General features: G+C 40.3%; 1 protein-coding gene across 1 annotated transcript in view; it reads right to left on the reverse strand.

Annotated features, from left to right (window-relative positions):
- The window catches only part of HECW1 (HECT, C2 and WW domain containing E3 ubiquitin protein ligase 1), a gene marked incomplete at its 5' end in the record, with an annotated part of 164,575 nt that overhangs the window by 61,563 nt on the left and 82,676 nt on the right, over window positions 1-20,336 (reverse strand). Inside the window, 4 exons of the mRNA XM_083885048.1 lie at window positions 3,017-3,118; window positions 6,554-7,930; window positions 9,218-9,318; window positions 11,277-11,419. Of these exons, the coding sequence (XP_083741174.1) occupies window positions 3,017-3,118; window positions 6,554-7,930; window positions 9,218-9,318; window positions 11,277-11,419 (1,723 nt within the window). The remainder of the gene's footprint in view (window positions 1-3,016; window positions 3,119-6,553; window positions 7,931-9,217; window positions 9,319-11,276; window positions 11,420-20,336) is intronic.

Genomic DNA, 20,336 nt, shown 5'->3' on the forward strand with positions numbered 1-20,336 from the left:
CATCAGGCCAGAGTGGATTATGACTCCAAGAAGGCTGTCTCTGTCGGATGTGTCAGACATACAGCAGCAGTATGTACAGACATGAACTACACCTGCCAGTGGGCGTTGCTTTATTCACTGCTTTATGGGCATGTCCACCTGAAACCATGGGCTGATACTGGCATGCTAAAATAATAGAAACTGTGTGTCTCATGCTCCTTGCAATATCATTTCTAGTCAGCTCAGTAATTCTTCTTTTGCTCACTTGAAAAGGCTGTCAGAGGGTGGCAGGTACAACTTTAGTTGTATACAGGTAGCAGGTGTAGTTCCTACCTTCCATAAGACAGCCTGTAAGTCACTGAAGCTGCCTGAATACGATACCAGATTTATGGACAGATGGATGGAAACCTGCACAGTGAGACAAGCAGACTGACAGGTGAACAGACAGGCAGAACTCTGCTTCCAAGCTGTGCTCAAGTCCCTTCATGCTACTTCAGGGGCAAAGGTGATCTAGGAAGCAGCCAAATTTCCTCAGGGTCTTTTGTTAAGTTTTTCAGGTAAAATAAGATTGTGACTACAAAGACTAACCTCTATCTAACCTTCACAGTAAGAGCATGGGCTAGGGATGTGACAGTACTGGTTCTGTTCTCCAGTGATCCTTCTCCATCAGCCAAGTCATATTTCACAGCAGCCTCTGAAACTTCTCTGATTTATATGAGAAGATGCAACATTTTCTGGCAAGACCATCAGGGCAAAGAAAATACATTGCCTTTTCCTCTCCAAGCTAAGCCACACCTTCAGCAAAGAGCAGCTCTGAACTGGGCACATGTATTTTTCTTGGCTTCAGTTCTGCAGGGTTTCCAAACACAGGCATAATAAGGGGTGACTGGCAATGCCGTCATGAGGCCGTACAAACACTGCAAATCTTCTGTTAATCTCCTATCAGACTTAGCATTCAGACTGGCCTTTATGAAACTCCTACATAAATAATGAATCTGTTTTACTTTATTTTCCCAAATAAAACTGTCTGAAATTAAATTTCCTCCCTGAGACCAGCTGTTCTGGGGCTATGATGAAATTAAGCTATTCAGAAAACTATTCAAAAGAGAAAGAGGACTGTCCAGAAGATTCTCCATGACCTAAATAAAATCAGTCAACCCTGAACTTGCAGCATTGGCAGATTATCTTCACCTCTACTTATAGATGGAAGCTAACGCTGCACGTGAGAAGTAAGCCAGCTTTGATCATATTAATTTGGGTCTAATATATAAAGTTTTTTCCTTTCACATTATGATGAACTATTTATCTATTATTAGGAGTTATTAAAGGCACTGAGATAGTGATACTGTATAAAGAGAAGAAAAAATTCTAGATTAAGGCTATGGATTTGATTTTGAAATTATAATAAAGTTCCATGGAGAGTTTTTGAAAACCAGTTTCCTAAGTGAAATTATTCAACTTTTTTTTCCCCACTCAAAAGTAACTTACTACATCTATTCCTATTAAGATCAATATATTTAAGCCCACAGTGTCAGCCTTTATTGTAAAAATGGTGCTATATGCTAATGCTGAAACAAAATCCTGCAAAGGGATAGCACTTCTGTACTTTACCATCACATATTGCATTTCATGTCCTTACACCCTGTTGTGAAAACACTTGAGAAAACCAATGGTAGAAATACTTGCCTTGTGAGGATAACTATAAGAAAGAGGAAAAATGTATTAAATTGGTGATGGAGAAATATGGAATAGATTCACAGTATAGTCTGTTTACCTGAGCTGGTGTTAGTGTGCTCTCATTAAGTCATCAAATAGGGAATGTGTCTGATCCACAAAGTATTGCGGTAAGAGTGGGAGGAAGAGAAATATTTCCCTGTTACAGAGGTAACCGTTCCCATTTCATCATTCACTGGCAAGCCACAGTGGGACTCTAATAAGACTTCATTGGGCTGAAGGCATTTGAATCATTCATGCTACTGTGTGGCTGACGCCAGCATCTGGGCTATTTTCAGCTCAGGGAATACTGACAGCATGGTTGGCAAATGATGAATTATTTGTCAAGTGCACCATAGGCCAAATAAGTGTGGTCCCGTTCTGCGCTTTGAAGAAAAGAGAGCGCTTTGTTTATACAAAGCCTGGCTGTTTTTGCGAGGCACTGCACATTGCAGGCTGTGAAATCCTGCGCTCAATTGAAAGGTGACCAACCGCACGTTGCAGGGCAGAGAGTGCGCTCTGCTGGGCACCGACCGCCAGTGCAAGAAGCAGGGTAATCCTCCGGAAATTCCCAAAGGAACGGCTACACAGACAAATAAAAACAGGTCCAGCAGTTGCTTTGGTGGTAAAAATCCCGTGTTATCAGGCTGCTACTCCATCATACTATTTAAAACCCTCTCATTTTTATTCAATGCAAGTGTAGAATCCACTACAGTCCATAATGAACATAAAATTCACTGATTATCAAATCCAAGGACAGTATAACAAGACCACTGTACATGAGCTGCCTTTTTCCAACTTCTGCTGGTTTAGTTCAAATTTGGACCTGTCTGTCCAAGAGGCATCCTCACTGTGAAAGGGCTGCTGCTGGACCTGCATGCAGACTTGACAGACCACAGGGACTGCCATCCTAAATCATCTTTGAAGTTGGTTACAGAAAACCTGGAGACAAATGGTACAGAAAAATCAGAGTACTTTGCTGATACACCACCCAGAAAGCCTTATAGTCAGGCTTTCAGAACATCTGACAGATCCCAATCATTCAAGTCTGAACACGCTGACTGGAAAAAGCGAATAGTATCTTCATTTCAGGGAAGAAGACGGACCAAGGCAGAGAGGGAGGTTATGGAACTCATCCAAAACAACATGACAACACTTGAAGTCAGGATCAAATAAGGGAAACAAAAGGGCATATTGCTTGGGTTCTGGAGAATGCATATACAGAACAGACGGGGTTCTTTAGAAAGACATACTGACCTCTACACTGTTTGAGTAAACAGGAAAAGCTGAAAAAATGCAATAAAATAAAAAAGCTAAAGCTTACTTGGTGGAAGAGGCTCATCGATAGTTGGGTAGTGATGATGGTCAGGCCTCAGAGAAGGAAGCTGGCTGACTGGCTGAGAATTATGGAGTAAAGGACAATCACCTATGGACAAGATATTCAAGACATTGACAGTCATTCACTGTTTTTACAACGTGGTTCAAAAAATGTGCTACTGTAAAACAAGTGATTATTTAAAAAATAGGTTAATGTGATGTACTAGCATCTCTGGGTATTCCTATTTTCAGGCACTATTTTAATAGCAACTCATATGGAAAAGAAGTATTAAAATAATGCAGTCAAGTCTCTTGAGTCAATGCTAAAATGTTATGGGCCAGATTATGGACTCACAAGTGTAAGTGTTAGAAAAATCAGGCTTGATCTCTGAGAAATACTGTTCATGTACAACTAAACTCAAGCTTCTGCAGCAACTGGCAGGAACATGCAAAATCCGGGTTCCAACTTTTAACTTATTCTATCAGTGGAATACAAGGCGAAAAGCTGCCTTGGATTTTCTCTCCTTTTCAAAAAGATCATCGGCTGCCTATGTAGGATTTTGCAGTCCCTGCAAAGCAGAAGATCATCCCCTTCCATGAGTATTTTTCAAAATTCAGAGTCCATCTTGGGTTGAAGGAGGAAGAATGAGAGAAGGACCAGAAACAGGTAGGAGACAGGTGGTAGAACAGAAGGACAAAAGATAGTGAGATATAGTCAGGATCTGAGATAAGGAAGGAAGACCTGAGATAGAGAAGAGGGAAAGATGAAGAAGAAAAAGAAAAAGAAGAAGAAGAAGGAAAAGAAGCAGAAAGAGAGTCACACAGAATACAGTGCAGATTAGCTTTTAAACACTAGCATTGTATATATGTCCATATACAGAATCACGGAATGGCCTGGGTTGGAATGGACCTTAAAGATCATCTAGTTCCAATTGCCCTGACATATTTAAATATGAAATACATGAAACCTAAGTAAATCCAAATTCAGGTTCTGCTGAGAGGAACAAGTAACTTATGATCCAGTCAATGTTTATAGAATCCCTTAAGAAACTAAGAAGTTCTAGTAGGGATGAAAAACCATTCCTTATCTTAGACTTAACATGCTACAAAAACTTCCCAGGTTCTAGAACAAAGATTCCTATTTGGCTTTTTTTTAAATCTTAGAAACCAGGACTATTTGGACATATTTTCATAGTGCGTGGTAACAGTTTTTGACTATAACTTCCAGCTTGGCTTATTAATACAGATGCACTCTAAATTGAATAAACATAATATTGACATGCATCAGAAAGATGCAGCTTATGGAAAAAGATATATTAAGCTGAATGGTTTTGGTGATTTTAGGAATGCTAGGCCAACCTCACTGTGTTCTAGCTGGTTTAGCTCTCTTTAATGATAGAATCTTAACAGCCTAAGAATGAACTTTTTTTTTGGTAAAAAAACCCCAAACATATACCAATCGAATGTAAAAAAAAATTTGCAGAAAAAAATCAAATATGTTTTGTTCTTTAAAAATACAACAACTAGGAGGCAGAAGCCAATTTTGTATAAAACTGTAAAAAACCTCACACCACTCAGAAATGAGAAAAATCACTTAGACAAAAATACTCCCCCTTCTAGGTGCACTGATGATACCGTATGGCCTGTCAAATGCCTTCATTAAACCACTTGTGTATAGGCGTATCTCACATATGCATCTGCTGCATGTTTTGAACAGACAGCAGAGTTACATAAATTTATGACTCAGTGCTAAAAGTCCATTTCCCACAGCCTTAAAAATTGTGCTGTTACTACAGGTGTTGTAGCACCAACTACCAGATCACCCACCTATGTTTCTTTACTTACCTCACCACAATTGACTCTCCCCTAGTCAAGATAGTTAGGCCAAGCCAGCGGAAGCATGGTAGTGTCAGTCACCTGGAGTGGGTGGAGGTGACCACATCTACTGTATTTGTAACAGCTGCCAAGTGATGAAGCAACGTGCACATTGACTGAGGCACCCCTGGTGACACCGAGGGAGTGCTAAGAGCTGGGCTGCCCTTCAGACACACACTCAGCTAAACAAGGCAAAGCCACCATGGACACTGCAGTGCCCTTTATGGAGGCTCAAGTCTTGGTGCTGCACTGAATCCATATGCAGAAGACAACCTCTCCCACCACATCCCTTATCAAAAGCTCAGAGTTCAAAACAACCACCAGATCTGTACATATGGTCCCACACATACACAAGCTTGTGCCCCTTAGCTATGCTTGCATGTAAATGCTGCTCATGAGCAAAGGCTCTTGCCTGCAAAAAAGGAAGCTGGGTTTTTATGCCTGTGTACTTCTGAAAATTTAATTATTTGTGCTAGATTCTGCTCTACAGACTCAATAATTCCCTAGTCCCAGCTGTTCACAAAGTATTTACACAGGCTGGTGTGTAAGGACACCCTTACACCTGTTTTTCTGCAGGGGTAGGGTCTGTGGGAAAGGAATGTGTGAGTAAATAAATTTGGAATGGAGAAGGAAAACAGAGATGAATGCTTTAATTTGAGTTCCTCAGTGATACCTGAATAGGTTATCCTTTTGCTGCCATTTTAATTTGGTGTCACTTAAGAGGGAGACAGATGACTCAGAATTAGGGAATGCAAAGACTACCTCTTGACCTTGCTGCATACACCTGAGCAGCAGCTAAGTCCTTTACTTCTTCAGCTGGAGAAAAATGATACACTAGCTGAAAAAGAGAGGAGTGATCAAGTCCCCTTCTTCATGTAACTGCAGAGAACATGAAAGGAGTTACCAAAGGGAGGGACTTAATGTAACTCTGAAGGAACTGGAAAAAATAGTTCCTAAACTACAAAACCAACAACAACGAAAAATCTTGAAGTATATTCTACCTCTAGGGAATGATAGGGAGATGAGAAATTTATTTAATATAGTTAAATTTCTAGAGTATCTAAGAAAAAAATATAAATCTCTATTGAGTTGCCCTATGATCTATTACATCTGAGGTACATTTGTTTGACACTTGGAGAATTGGAACAAACAGGGCTCGAAAACTGTGTTTGTAAGAGCTTATGATTATGTATGGCTAACAAGCACTTACAGAAACTGGCCCAGACTTTTATGTGGTACAAATCAGCATATCTGCCCTTTGACAAGCACAAGCTGTTCCTCTATCTAGTCCTCCATGACTATCAGAGACATGGCAGCACATCGGATATGTAATATGGAAAAATCCCAGGAAAAAAGGAATGAGTTGGTGGATGTGATAATGCTGATCTGCCACATAACTACAGTAGCTGATCTTGATTTTATAATGATGTATGTGTAGCTACAATAATTCATATATATGGATCCCTACCTGATTTAGTTGGTTTTGCTGGGATTTTTAAGGACAAGCTCAATTATCCAACCCTCCCTGATATCCGATATCTGACCCAGCTCACAGCCCGCGAGTTTGTAAGAAATAAATCATGAGCTATCTGAAACCTCAATTATCTGATGCCTTCTGTGACATCTAGATAATTAGGGTTGCCCAGTGCATCCGTTCTCAGGATCTAACCTTCTCTTCTGCTGCTTGGACCTGCTACTGGGGTGTCTAGACCCTCTGTGGCTCTCTGTGGATTCCCACCATGAGCTACTAGTTCATCTGGCCACTGGGAGGAGCCATCCACTTGCTCCCTGTCCAGCTCAGGGCTCTGCACTGAATCTGGCACTGACTCGAAAGCACTGTTCTCCTCCTCATCATCATCCTGTGAGGAGAAGACCGTGCTCTCAGAAATCTTTGCGCTGTCGACGGAGGAGAAGCGCGTATGGCTGGAGAAGCGATTGTTACTGTCGTAGCAGGAGGTGCTGTAGCACGAAGTGCTGTAGCAGGAGGTGCTGTAGCAGGAGGTGCTGTAGCAAGAGGGGCTGTAGCAAGAGGTGTCGCACGCCTCACATTCATTGTCACCATTGAGCCTGGAGCTCGACTCGCTCTCACTTCCTGTCCTGGGGAGTTCCCCATCCAGCAGCCCATCATTCAAGTCGGAGAGTTGCTCATCCAAGGCCCCAGGAGGCACCGTGCTCTGGCTGAAGTTCTCTTCAGCCTCGTTTTCCAGAGGAGGCTCTGCTGCCACGGTCTCACTCTCACTGCCCACCTCCTTATCCAGCACCTCCTTGACAGTAGACTCCTCATCGTTTTCCCTGCCATTACCACCATCTTGCTCTTCTTCCCCATCGCTGCTCATCTGTGCCGAGGGCAGGCTGTGGAGCAGGTTGTGTATCCGTATGTAGTGTGTGCGAGGGGTCTCTGGCTCACCGCAAGCTGAAGCTATGACTGTCTCAAGTTCAGACACAGGCAGGGAGCATGGCCTGTTTTTCCTCTTTGCTGTGGTCCTCAGCTGTAGCTTGTTATCTTCCTCCTCCTGGGCTGAAGCCCCTTCTTCTTCTTCTTCCTCCTGACTCTTCTCTAGGTCTTTGCCAGCATGCACATCTGCACTCACCTCATCAATATCTACTGTTTCTATGCTGGTCAAGACTCCACCATCTCCCTGAATACCAGAATTGACTTCGTTATTTTCCCTAACTTCGGGGTCAGGAGGAGACATGCAAGCCATCAGATCCGACTGCTCCACGAGGTCCGTAGCACTCAAAGAAGGCAGCACTTCTCCTGGGATGGATTCCAAGGGCTCAGGAACTGGCACCGCATCAACCTCCCCATCTCCTGCTAGCTCTTCATTTAAGCTGTTCTGGTTGACTTCCCCAGGTGGTTTGACAGCCCCTGGGCTATCGACACTGTTCACACTGTATCCATTTAGCTGTTCTGGAGCTGCACTTTCTGAGGTCACTGTGTTGATGCATGGAGGCTCACCGAGGCTTTCCTCTGTGGGGTTGTTCACAGGGCTTTCCGGGAGGTCAGCTGGCTCAGGATCTGCACTAAGGGAGACCTCTTCATCATCTGTATGAGACAGGAAAAGGAATTACTTACTCTTTTAACAAGAAGTGTTGACTGAACCAGAGGGTTGGCTGTGGGGGCACAAGCATCCACAGCAACCTGAGAAAATTAAAAGCATAAATTACAGTGTGAAATGAGTGGGCACCTGAACAACTATCAGGAAATGCTGAGGTTTTTTGCTAGGCAGTCTTTGTACAGTGGATTTAATCATGGGTTTACTCGTGGTGGTAATCTGTATGCAGCACCCTGCCTCCTTGCAGCATTACCTGAAGGTAACACCTTCTTGAAACTTCTGTTAGAGCCAAACCAGCATCAGAGGAAATATTATGGTAATATTATGGGAATATTATGGGAATCAGGGAAGTCTTCCCTGAGATTTTAATGACATTCTTCTTGTCACACTGAAGCTGGCAAGACTCCACAACAGAGAATGTAAAAAAATGTGTTTTCCACCCCTGAAAGGCGAAAACTTCCCCAAAAATATCCCTTGATGTGATCCTCATCTGTTCCACCTCCTCTCAGATGTCAAACAACCTGGGCTCTTTAATGCCATCCAAATAGGTGGCATTTGTCAAGGTTTTCCGGAAAGTGAAAAGCAATGATTTCCAGCCACTAATGCAGCTGCTGTTGGCTTGACAAACTGTAGTAGAGAGGGCAGAAAGCCCGTGAGGAAAAGAGCCTCTGAGAAATATTGTTGAGACTGTGACATGAAAACCAAGGTTCGACCTTAGACCATCATAACAGTCACTTCTAAATAACTACAAGAGAACATGAACCAAAACCAAACCAAAAGGGGGGGGGAAGAACTAGAAAATGGAATTATGTTTTGTTTTACTTTTTTCATTAAAAATAATTAAATTGAGAATTTTTCTAACCATCTTTGCTATTACTCTCTCCATTTTTACTTATGAAGTGCTCAAATGCAGATGACTCTACAAATAACAGCCCATACAACACTTTCACTAGGACAGGTGATAGAGAAGCAGATGAGACTTTAGTTTTCCACTCTCTTCTCTCCACATCATGTGGTGGAGTGTTTAGAACAGCCAAGAACAGGGGAATATGAGACACCAGTAGCTCTGTCCTAAGGGGAAAGAGGGAAGAAATTGTGACTCATGATGCATCCTGTGATACAGGACTTTATGCACTTCCCTTTGCTCATGACTGTACCTGAAGTCCCAGAGCAGCCAGGAATTAATGTAGATTTCTGAAGAGAAAGAATGCAAAAAAAAAAAAAGAAAAAAAATTTCTAGAAATCTAGATAAATGATAGGTTAGGACTGAGAATTACCTGGATGGATGGAAGAAGTTATCTCAAATCGGAACTGCAGCTGGCCACTGACATGATCTGTAGGAAGTCTGCGACCCAGAGTGTAGCTTACAACCCTGTCCCTGAAAGAAAACAAATATTGTCACAATAGACTATAACTTTCCCTATGTCTACTGTGCATAGATAAATCTGCTGTGTCCTACAAAAATACATAATAAAATACATAAAGGCTATTCATCCCAGCCATGAGGGCATGTTGACTTGCATACGAGAGAACAAATGGCAGAGGAGAGGACAATGTCTTCAATTACAATGGAACAGCTGAGTAAGTGACTAAGACAGGCTGCTGGAATACACAAGCACATATGTATAAATATAGAGAGAATGGTGGGAAATGAAACTTCTGCAGTATGGGTATGAAAATAGCGACATGGGAAGCAAACAACTCCCACTTCAGCTATTGTAACAAGACTTTGCTTCCCTGTAAATCTGACCATCTACCTTTCTGTAGAACCTCACATTTCTGTATTTTCTTCCCTTCCATGTCCATAAAACTCAGCTTTCCTATTCTTGTTTACAAAACCCTGTGCAGGCCAGTCCCCGCATACCACCTTCTCTCTCTAAACTGGCTGAGTCACTGCTCTTCATCTCTTTCCACCCCTCTTACCTCTATGAAGCTGAAATATCAGGAGAACACCTTCCTGACAAGGTTGATCAATGACTCCATTCTGTCCTTGTGCAGGTCCCTCCCTTTGCCATACTTCATCCACCCCTCAGAACAGAATGAAACTACAGAAGAGATTAACTTCCCAGCTGCCCACGATGAGGCTGAATCAATCTTTGCAAAGCATTTCTTAACTGTAATGGGTTCACTAAATAGTAATACTTATACACCTTTTGAAAGACACAGAGTTCACTACCAGTTGGGCCAAATATACTTGATAGCATAGTCTCATATGCACCAGAAACTCATATAAATGAGATGACCTCAAGAATTGTGTACGACCTCTCTGAACTTGTGTGCATACTTCTCACTGAGCTTGTCTGAAATTTAAATGCCACTATAGTATTAAAACTGGGCCAGATCTAGTGCAGGTTGGTGGCACTGCTCTTGGCAAAGTATATCCTTAGATAGACAGTGTTTACAACAAGGAAGTAAAATAGGAAGTTATAATCAGAAGATGATGAGAAATCTTCTCATACAGAGGAAAGCCAGTGATACCAGTTACAGGGTTCTACCTTCCCCAAGCTGTTCTTCTCCGTCTGGTTTCTAAAAAGCTACTCTATCTTCTCTACTTGAGAAACAGGGAGGTAGCTTAGTCCCTTCTGGTAGATTCAGCTGTCAATATCACAGCCAGTTTCTGAACCAGCTGTTCAAAAACACTTCCAACAAGCTCATCTTCCCGCTGTTCTGCTGAATTGAGATCCAATTATCAGAAATGCCTTCTTGGAAACTGCATTGCGTATGCTTTCCTCAGAAGATTATTCTTTTTCTCCCTTACTCTTACAGGCTTAGAGCCAACTTTTTGGCTTTTTCTGATTACTATCCATCTTCCTTAAATTGGTTTGTGTTATTTTGGCAGCATACACTTTTCCCAGGACTTTCATGCAATGGGGAAGCAGGGCAGCGCTTGTGAGCTCAAGGTTGTTCCTTGGCAGCAGGGTAGGGTCAGAAAGCATTAGTTACAACATGCCACATATATATTTTTATAATATTTCCTCTTTCCAGAAATTAAAAAGAGGAGGAACAGATCTGGCATGTTTTTAGCCCATAGGCTGATAACATTAAAAGAATATTCAAATTGAAAATATTGCACTCTCCAAATTCGCAGCCACGATACACAAAAAAGGTCTTTTTTCCTAAATACCAGCTCTCACTTTTCAAAATGCCATGCATAGGGTAGAGGGAATTCTGTCTGGCCCACAGTTCTATAAATTCTAATTAAAACCAACGCCATTTATCAGACAACTGTCAGTTTAATAACTTCCCCTCAACATCATTATATCGCAAAAATGATATATCACCAGGGACTTCAGAACAGCAACACACTCATTAAACAACGTAAGCAGCAAAATTTACCCTATGGCATGTCTTTCCAAGAGCCGCTGAACCGGCATGGAGAGTTTTCCCAGAAAACGTTTGATGATCGGTCGGCTCTTTGCAAATTTGTCTTTAACTTCTATTTCCAGGACATCCGTGGGCAGGGAGACAAAGCTGAATTGCTGAAATAAAAGAAGGGCACAGATCAACAAACTGGTGGCTGGGCCACAGCAATACAGAGCTGAGAGGCACATGCTCAGCACAAAGACGTGAGGATCTAGTGAGATGAAGGATACATGGTCACTCTTTTCAGATAGATTGTTTTGAAATATCTCCTTTTTGGTTCATTTATGCCCCAGCTTAAAAAGGAAGAACTCTGAAAACACTATTTATCTGGATCTGTCTCCTAACCTGGTTCACTCCACAGTTTCACAAAGAGCTCAACCAGAAAGCAAACCACAACATAGGCTACTGTCACAAATAATACTGGGAAAACCAGGAACAGTACCATCTAAAACTGCTCCTGTCACCAAGTGCATTGAAATGTGTTGACTGCTGTCTCAGCTGGTCTGGTCATAAGAACATCTATTTATAAGTAATGTTTCAGTAAGCTTTTAGAGACTGTGCATGAAAATCTGGAGTAGAAACAAGGAGAGTGATATTTTAAAAGGTTACAGGAACAAGCATGGGAGCATTAGGGCACCTGGAGATGTCTAGATGTTCAAAGCTCAATTTAAAAATAGTAGTGAAGAACAAATATATTAGGTAACTTGGCTTTGCTTTCTCTTAGACTAGCTAAATTCAGCTGGTGACACAGGTCTCAATAATTTCTCCAAACATCTGCTACTACTAGAATATCATCAATCAAAAAAAGCACATTTGTGCTGTGGTACACAATGGTAGGAAAACTGTCAAATCACTGTTCACCTGAGAGGTCAGTATTGATCTGGAAGACAATTTCTGTAGTAAGTGAATATTGAGATGGATGAAAGGATTTTTCTAGCTTTCCCCCTGCCAAACCCAATCTTCACAACAGAATCATTCTCTGGGTTATCAAGGCCTGGAGTCAAAGCCCTAAATCACTTGCTCTATTGAATCATGGTCTAATTCAGAGATGCTTGGTTTAAACAGCTTCAAGTGAAACCAACATGAGTGTGATTTTCTGTTAATCACCTCCTGCAAAAATGCAAATAATCAGAGAAGTACAATTTAAACAAGAGCTAAAATAAGTTGTTTTCTTCTTGTTTTCTTCTACATCTTTGCAACAGGCTATCAATTAAGACTAATGCACCAAACAAGAGAACCTGAATCTCCCATGTATACAGAAAGTTGCCTTAAAAAATAAGTTGCCTTACTATTACTGTTTGACCTGCTAAAAACCTTAAGTGCCAGTTCATGACACTTGAAAGCAGAAGAGGTGAATTAACTTTAAAATGAATTATTGTAACATAGAGCAATTTGCCATTTAATGAATTCTCCATTTTTGTGCTGCTGATTCCTAGATTGTAAAAAATCTCTGTGCACATGCACACACACAGGTAAAGAATGATCTGTCCACAAGTGAAAAGTAAAATGTAAGTTTAATAGTCCGAATCTTCTGAGGTCAGTAACATACTGTCTTGTGGGGCAACTCTGAATCAAATTGGAATCCATATGGAAATTTATTTTCATAGTATCACATGGAACCAAGCCTGACAGCTCCTTCCATGAACAGGAAACATATTGACCTTTTCCAGAGTAGTAATCAGCACGTGAGCAGAGAACATGGGCCCAAGGAGCAAGATGTATTGGAATCAGCCAAAGAAAATATCCCTTTTCCCTTGAACAGCTGTGCCTCAAGGCATACAAACACTACGATATTCCACTAAAAGTGTAAAATCCAGTTGTGTTCAGATTTCATCACCTGCTAAACCATTGCATTTTGATATACCAAGACTGCCCTGGGACCAGGCCCTGGTCCATGATCACAGTTCCCAAATGTTTCCTCTAGGAGGATGTTCTCATGCATAAAACCAGCAGCATTTTGGAAACACAATTATGCCTTTAAGACCAGAAATGTCCTGTGGCAGAGCTCAAAGACTTTGCCATTTGGAAGCAACTGCAGTTTGAGATCAAAAGTGAACTCACTGAAATGGGGTTGGACACATCTTGTAAAGCAGTGATAATTTTACATAATTCAGTTTTCCATTATCTAAGAAGTTGCTCATGCTGTTGCTCTCATCTAGTTTAATTCTTATCAGGTAAGATTTTTCTAAGGCAATCTCTGACTGCAGGTGCCTCAGGGTCATGCCAACCTCACTAAAAATCCAAAAGGAATCCTTGCTTTTAGAACAAATGGGCCTCTAACCCTGTGAAAAAATGGATCCCAGCAAAACACTTGGTTTGAGAACTCGGAGACTTATAAATGCATTTTCAAACAGAACAAATCACTTTTGAAAACATATTTGTGACATTTAATGATTGAAATGTAATCTTTGGATTACATTCAGAGCAAATCACCATCAAATCCTAGTTTCCTTCTTGTCCTTCACCATCTTTTCTGACAAGTGCCAGACCCTGTACCTTAGCCACAAAATATTGATTGCACTTACCCTGTTCAAAACCTTGGTCTTTACTATCCTGCTTGGCCTCTACTATCCTGCCTATCTGGAAGAGAAAGGACTCTGTGTTTCATGGTCTTATCCAACATAACTAACATAAAGTAGTAATATATTACTGATGGAGTAAATTAAATCCTTTCCTTGCCTAATATTTGCTAATTATCATACAGTGGCCAGTTTGTGAAAATGAAAGCACAAGCTTCATATCTAAGTTTAAATAATATCAAATCCAAAATCCCAAACAGAGGAAAACAAAACAGCCCCCTCCTCCCAAAACCCCAAGCCCCTTAAATCCCAAACAAACAAAAAAAAAACCCCAGCCAAACAAAAAGACACTGGTTATAAATTCTGAAGTACCCTTGGGTTCACACTCAGGGATGTTGTGGTTAATAATTCATCTCAAGGAGGGGTAAAAAAAGAAGGCTGCAAAATCACAAGAGAGATAAAAATCAGCTGTCTTCAGGAGTAGGGAAGTTTGATGAAGCTTCTAACATGTGCCCAAAAACTTCACCATTGATAACCAGAAGAGCTGCATTTTAAGAATAAGGCTGCTGACATTTTTTTGATGTTACTATTACAATCTTTACTGTAAGTCTTCTGTTGTTTGGAACTTTTCTTATTCTTACAACTCTTAGTGTTTGTTACAGAATTAACTCCTAAGTTTAGCTTTCACATTTAAAAGAAGTATAATACTCATTGTCACAGAGGAAAAGCAAGAATACAAAAATTTTAACATAATAAGCTCAAGTATACTATTTTTAAAAGACTTCTGGTTTTTTTTGACAGTCATTACCTGAAGCCAGATTCTTTTATTTTTTTCATCTGGCATTGACTACGGGGTATTTTTTTTTACAATCTAAACCAGCAATTTAGCCTGTATGTTTTCATTGGGGTCACAGATCACTTTGTGGGCTTGTTCATTGGTTGTTTTTATTCTTCCCTACAAAAGTTTAAGTTCTTTGAATCACAACCACTAGTGTAAACCCTGCAAGACTGGTCAAGAACTTTGTGGAAACAAATGGAATACACACTCATTGAACTAAATTTTACACTGAGACAAACTGTAGAAGAGTATATTGAAGTTTACATAAATGAGATTTTTTTTTTCTCAGTCAAAAAACAAAGTGAAAGTATAATTTCTGGCAGTTTTTAAAATTCTAATGTCATGACTTGTTCTAAAGCTTTAGCCTCTCCAGCTGTTCAGAGGTCCACCAAACTTGACAATGGCTTCATGGAAGAGGTATGTGACTCTGTGTGAGCCTTTCTTTTACTCAAATAAAAAAAATCTCAAAGGAAGTAATGGATTTCAACCCCGCTGCTAACTCATCTGCCAGAATAGCTCCAGTTTCAAGTCTAAAGCCCAAGAAGAAAACTCTGTCTAGTGACTGATTATGTGTTCATTTGGATAATAGCAGACAACAGGACACCTGTAAAAAAACAATTCACAACAATTTATTTGATTACTAGAACTTGAAGTTTTTACTTGATCCACAACAAAAATTCAAGTAAAATGGATTTTAAAACGTAGGGAACAAAACTCTTGCAAGTAATGGGCAGACCCCAAATTTATATATGATTTACAGCAGCTAATGGATAAACAGGTAACAAACAAGAAGTGAAATATCTATTCTCTGATTAGTCCAAGCCAGTAATTACCAGTGCATTGCCTTATTTACCACATCAGCTTGGTGCAAAATGACTCTTAGAACTCAAGATGATACATGACACAGCACACTCCATAGAGGAGATGGCAGATTGCCTAAGCAGAATGAAATGCCTTTAGGAATAATAACCTGTTTCTCACTGAGGGCCTGGCCCTAGAAATAGCTTCTGATCCCATCTTGTCAATGTGGTATTTGATCCTTACCAGCTAGGGATGCAAGGGCTCTCCTTTATAGGAAAGATGAGGAGGTCCTCCACTGAAATGATGAAGTAATGAACCAGCTGCCCTTGGGTCTGGAAAAATCCCAGACTGAATAAAACCCCTAAGTTAAAGGCTTTGGAAAGGAGTACAGACCTCCAGAGGGAAAACCCTTTTTATTTTCCTCTAGAAATGCATTAGGACTGTTAGAAGAAACGGTTCTCTGTCAGGTGCATTCCTAAAAAGAAGTTGTAGTCAGAAAGTCTGAACACAAGGAATGACTGACGATCCCTGGTATACTGGGGAAAAAAAACTACTTGTGAGCTGCAGAAAGGAAGCTTTGTGGAGGCTATGTTTCCTAACACCTGGAATGTCTTGGCCATGTCTGCATTAGGAAGATTTATGGTACAATATGAATGGATCTAGAGAGCAAAGCAGCTGGTGCTGTGCACCTGACTACCACATCCAGACATGTTGCAAGGATTTTACCAAGAAGTGACTTCAGGCTGGTGCCCTGGATTGAACTCCTGTTATTGTCTGAAAAGTGCTTGGTGCACTCCTGGAGCACATCTGTTCACTTCCCTTCTGCTGAGAGTAATTGTGCTCATGCACTTCTGGACTGAAAAGCAGTGTCTTCAGTGGGGAGAGCAGGAGATTTGCTTTGAAATGGATGTCTTGAATGAAACACAAATACTATTATAGATGGGCCCAGAGAATTGTTAAGAACCATGATCAATAGAACAAGTTAGTATTATTTTCCTAGTGTCTTCTTCAGTTATTTCCTTTTTAGGGTGTGATTGCATCTCTGGAATTATGATGCCTAGGAGGAAACAGAGTTACTCTAGATGCAAAGTCATTACATCTCTCTACTTCCCCCACTTCTTCAGCCTTTTGTCAATGCCTGTCCCACTTGTTACAGAGTGGCAAGAGATGCAATGATTGCTTTGTTCCTACGCATTTAATGCAAAGAGGGAGTAGGACAAGAGAGAGAGATCCTTTTAATTCCTCACTGAGAGAAGAGCTCCAGCATTATAGAGGACATCTTATTAGACACCAGAGAATCTGTACCAGGCTGATCCTTAAAATGCTCCTGCCAATGGAAAAGCTTTAGCTGGTATTTTCTCAGGCATCAAAAATCGACAAGGTATAATTGATTATTTCCATAGAAATACAGAAATGGAGGGAGAGTAAAGAGCAAAAATGGCACGATCACAGCAACACATTAATATATTAAAACATTAAGTCTTCTTGGGTTAAGTGGTGTATCATCAATTTTGGCTCTGGCCAGCAATAAGTCATAAGGATTCTCCTCTCATTTACACAGATTTCACACAGCTGCCTCCTGCAGACTCACTCTCACAAGACACAAATCAGAACCAAAGCTACCTAGAATCAGCTGGGACATTCATAGTCTCACACCATTTCAATGATCTAAATGTAAATCTGATTTTACATTACTGCTGGCATCTTCAAGCATGATCTGTAAACACTGTAGTAAATACCACTGAAAGAGCTTCAGATAGTAACCTACTTTTCGGTGCCTATTTGCTTCCAGGCTCAGCAATGGTTTTAGAGACACAGATGATTGATTTAATTAATGTGAACAGATCTTGAAGGGACCTGAATGCATGACATATTTAAGGCAAAGAACAAAGGTCCATGCTAATGCTGACCTGGCAGAATGCATCTGTATCCATTTATAAGAGAACAGAACCACTTCCAGAGCTTGGAATAGTTTTCATAGACAGTCAGCTACTGGTGATGATTCATTTCCATGTTTCATTTTTACCAAAGTTGTTTGCATCCCTGAATACAGATGGGTCCCAGTGATTCAATAGCACTATCAAAGAACTTGTTGAAATGAACAGAGTATATTCATTAGCACCAATCAGACAAGCTATGGGCAAGTCAAATTCTTTAAAAACAGTCAGTATAATAATTGGTAGAGAGTATAAAAATCTCTATAATAAAGATAGATAAATTAACACACTGGTGACAGGAAGAATTGGGATCTTGATTTGGAGTTGAATAAGCAATAGAATTAAAAATAAAATTTACTTGTGATATCCATCATGTACAGGGATGATACAAGCAGAAGTAAATCTTAAAAGGCTGTGAATTACATTTGATGGATGAAGATAAATTTATTCTTTCAGCTGAATATTTCATTAGTGGATTTTGTTTCAAATACTCCCGTGAAACAATTACAGTCTTCATGCACATGCCACTCTCTGTCTGTATTAATCTGTTCTTCATTCAAAAACCTCTACATGTCACTACTTTCTCATACAATACTAGTTGCACCAACAGCTCGATAAACTCATCAAGAATTCCAGTTTCTTAAGCTTTCTACAGTAATCCTTAGTGACAAAATACTGCAGAGTCAGTATTGCCAAGGGCAGAGCTCCATGGTTGCCAGAGGTGGGGACAAGCCCTGTGCCTACTACGAGAGACTGGTGGAACACAGCAGTGTCTGCAGGGGGCCAAATCCAATGCAGTTCTTTATTATTCTGGCATGGCACAATTGTTGTTGTTGGTTTTTTTTTTTTCTTTCTTTCCCTGCCATAAAAGGGATGCACATAAACACACAGGTTGATGGTCTAAAGTCTGAGTCAATCCTTTCTAATGAACTCCTCCAAAGCTGGATAGAGCCTTCAGAAATTGGCTTTCTGTTTTTCCCTCAGATTCACCTCAGAATTGTCTATGAATTTATTAGCACAGCAAAGACTGAAAATATTTGAAGACTCTCATCAGCACTAGTATACAAAGCTAGCAAGACTGACAGCCTTGTAGATGCAGAAGTTGCAAGCAAAATGCAATTCTAGAAAAATAATATCCTAAAAAAATCCTAAAAAATTTTTCGCACTATAACCCATTCCTGAAGAAGCTGAAGTCGTCTTGGGCCTTTCACACTTCAATCATCAACAGATACTAAAATCTGTAGCTGTAAACCTACAGCTTGTCTGCGTAGTGAAACAATGTTTTACTCTTTACCTGGACATTTATGCAGAAATGTCTTGCTACTACCCAGCAAGGCTTCATTCAGTCCTGATGACACCTTTGGCAAAACTCATAATAAATTCAGGATCTGGATTTCACTTCACCTATATATTGTTTTTATGCCTAAGTGTGAAGGCTTCCAAGTTTCTACAGCATATCCTTTTGTATTTGGTAGTAGAAGGGAGAAAAGCTTATCCAGGTTAAACAATAAGGAGTTTAGTCAGTGTGATGTTTCTGTTGCTTTTATTTTAGTCTTGTGTTGAAATTATGGAATGATTCTGTGAGGTCTGTCAGCATTTTACTGTTCTGAATATTAGATCAAAATCAGATCAAGCCCAACCCACTTAAGTTTAAATTCATACTGTTGATTCAAATATATTAAAACATCTTCAATGTTTCTCTATTTGGGAAAGATTCAGCTTTGCTTAAGTATGCCCTGCTTTTGTATGACTCTAGGTTTGTGCTACATAAGGTAGCACCCATTGTATCAGCCAACATAAAGCCTCTAGAGAGGCAGAGAGCTTACATAAATCCCTTATTGCCTGATGGGGCTCCTTTGGCAAAGCGTTTTTCAGCCCCAGAACTGCTGGGTAGTCTATCACATACCAGTTTAGCATTCAGGATCACAGAATCAATGCCCATGTTATAACTCTGCATTAAGAAAAGCAGTCACATGCCAGCACTCAGATAGTCAGTTGCATCTTGGCATTCCTGCAGGCAGCATCCAAACCCAGTGTTTCTATCACTGATGATAGCCTGCACTACAGAAGCCACCTCCTGCTGGTGTTCAAGCCCCTGAGTGCTTCCTTCTTCTGATTTTGCATTGGTAATCTCAAGAGACAGCTCACGTGAGAAATTATTCAAGCGCAGTATTTTTGAAAGGTTGTGACTTATCTGAGGTGCAGAGAGCATGAGTTACTCAGCTGAAAACACTGTAAATCTGTGTATCAGATCTGACATACTAACTGCTATTTGTTAAGTGCCCTTGCTCTCTGCTTATTCACATCAATTAATTCACTAGTGAAATGTGGCTGTCTTTAGAGTGATAAGACAGCCATTCCAAACATTCTTTTGCCTCAACTATAATGTAACAGCATTTGTAAAAGCTGAGGCAAAGAAACAAGGAGTGAAACTGCAGGAAGTTGAGACTGTTTTTAACCTAGTAGTGGGCTCCTATTTTAGGGCAACCTACTCCTCCAGAGTTAGATTACTGGAGTTGAAATTCAATGCGTTATTTAACAGATTTAAGAAATGACACTTCCTACTACTTTAAATATGCTGAGTGGTTGCATCAGCCAATTTTTATAGTCATCTCATTGGCCATTTTTCAGTGCTCTCTTTTCACTCACCAGTAAATAAAACAAGAATTGAGGAAACAGTCTGCTCAAGCTGCCATAGTTAAGAAAGAAATACCAAAAATATGTCTAAGGTAAAGTCCAGAAACCTGAAGTATTTATCTGCCAAACCATAGAATTTCTTATCCAGTTGGAGGTATGTTGACTACTTTGCTTTGTTTCTCTGATCTATTACTTGTCTGAATTGTGCATCACTTCACTGATTTCTGAAAAATTACATCTTTTTAAAGGAGCTGTTTCTGAACAATGTGACAGCACACATTCAACATGAAACAATATGGGA

This window comes from Zosterops lateralis, assembly GCF_965231275.1.
Source record: "Zosterops lateralis genome assembly, chromosome: 1".
Classification (NCBI taxonomy): Eukaryota; Metazoa; Chordata; class Aves; order Passeriformes; family Zosteropidae; genus Zosterops; species Zosterops lateralis.